General features: G+C 68.3%; 1 protein-coding gene across 1 annotated transcript in view; it reads right to left on the bottom strand.

Annotated features, from left to right (window-relative positions):
- Nucleotides 1-232, bottom strand: part of SLC1A2 (solute carrier family 1 member 2) — a 32,290-nt gene extending 32,058 nt beyond the window's left edge. Inside the window, exon 1 of the mRNA XM_008069580.1 lies at nt 103-232. Coding sequence (XP_008067771.1) covers nt 103-232 — 130 coding nt within the window. The remainder of the gene's footprint in view (nt 1-102) is intronic.
- Between the last annotated feature and the right edge of the window lie 27 nt (nt 233-259).

The following is a 259-nucleotide window of genomic DNA, read 5'->3' on the forward strand; positions in this document are numbered from 1 at the left end:
GGGGGCCTACAGGATACCACGGGGACGAGCCGGGTGCCCACAGGACACTGCGGGGGTGAGCGGGGCCTACCGGACACCCTGGGGATGAGTTGGGGGTCCTACCGAACACCGTGAGCGTGAGCAGCAGGTTCTTGCCCAGCTTGTGGCAGAGGCGCAGGCCCAGGTGCCGGGGCGCGGGCTCCTCCGGGCCCAGGTGGCTGTCGTGCATCCGGACCTCCACCTGCTTGGACATGTTGTTGGTGCTGGAACAGAGAGAGGG

The sequence above is a fragment of the Carlito syrichta genome, unplaced genomic scaffold, assembly GCF_000164805.1.
Source record: "Carlito syrichta isolate Samal-C Ts95f unplaced genomic scaffold, Tarsius_syrichta-2.0.1 Scaffold312124, whole genome shotgun sequence".
NCBI classification, from domain to species: Eukaryota; Metazoa; Chordata; class Mammalia; order Primates; family Tarsiidae; genus Carlito; species Carlito syrichta.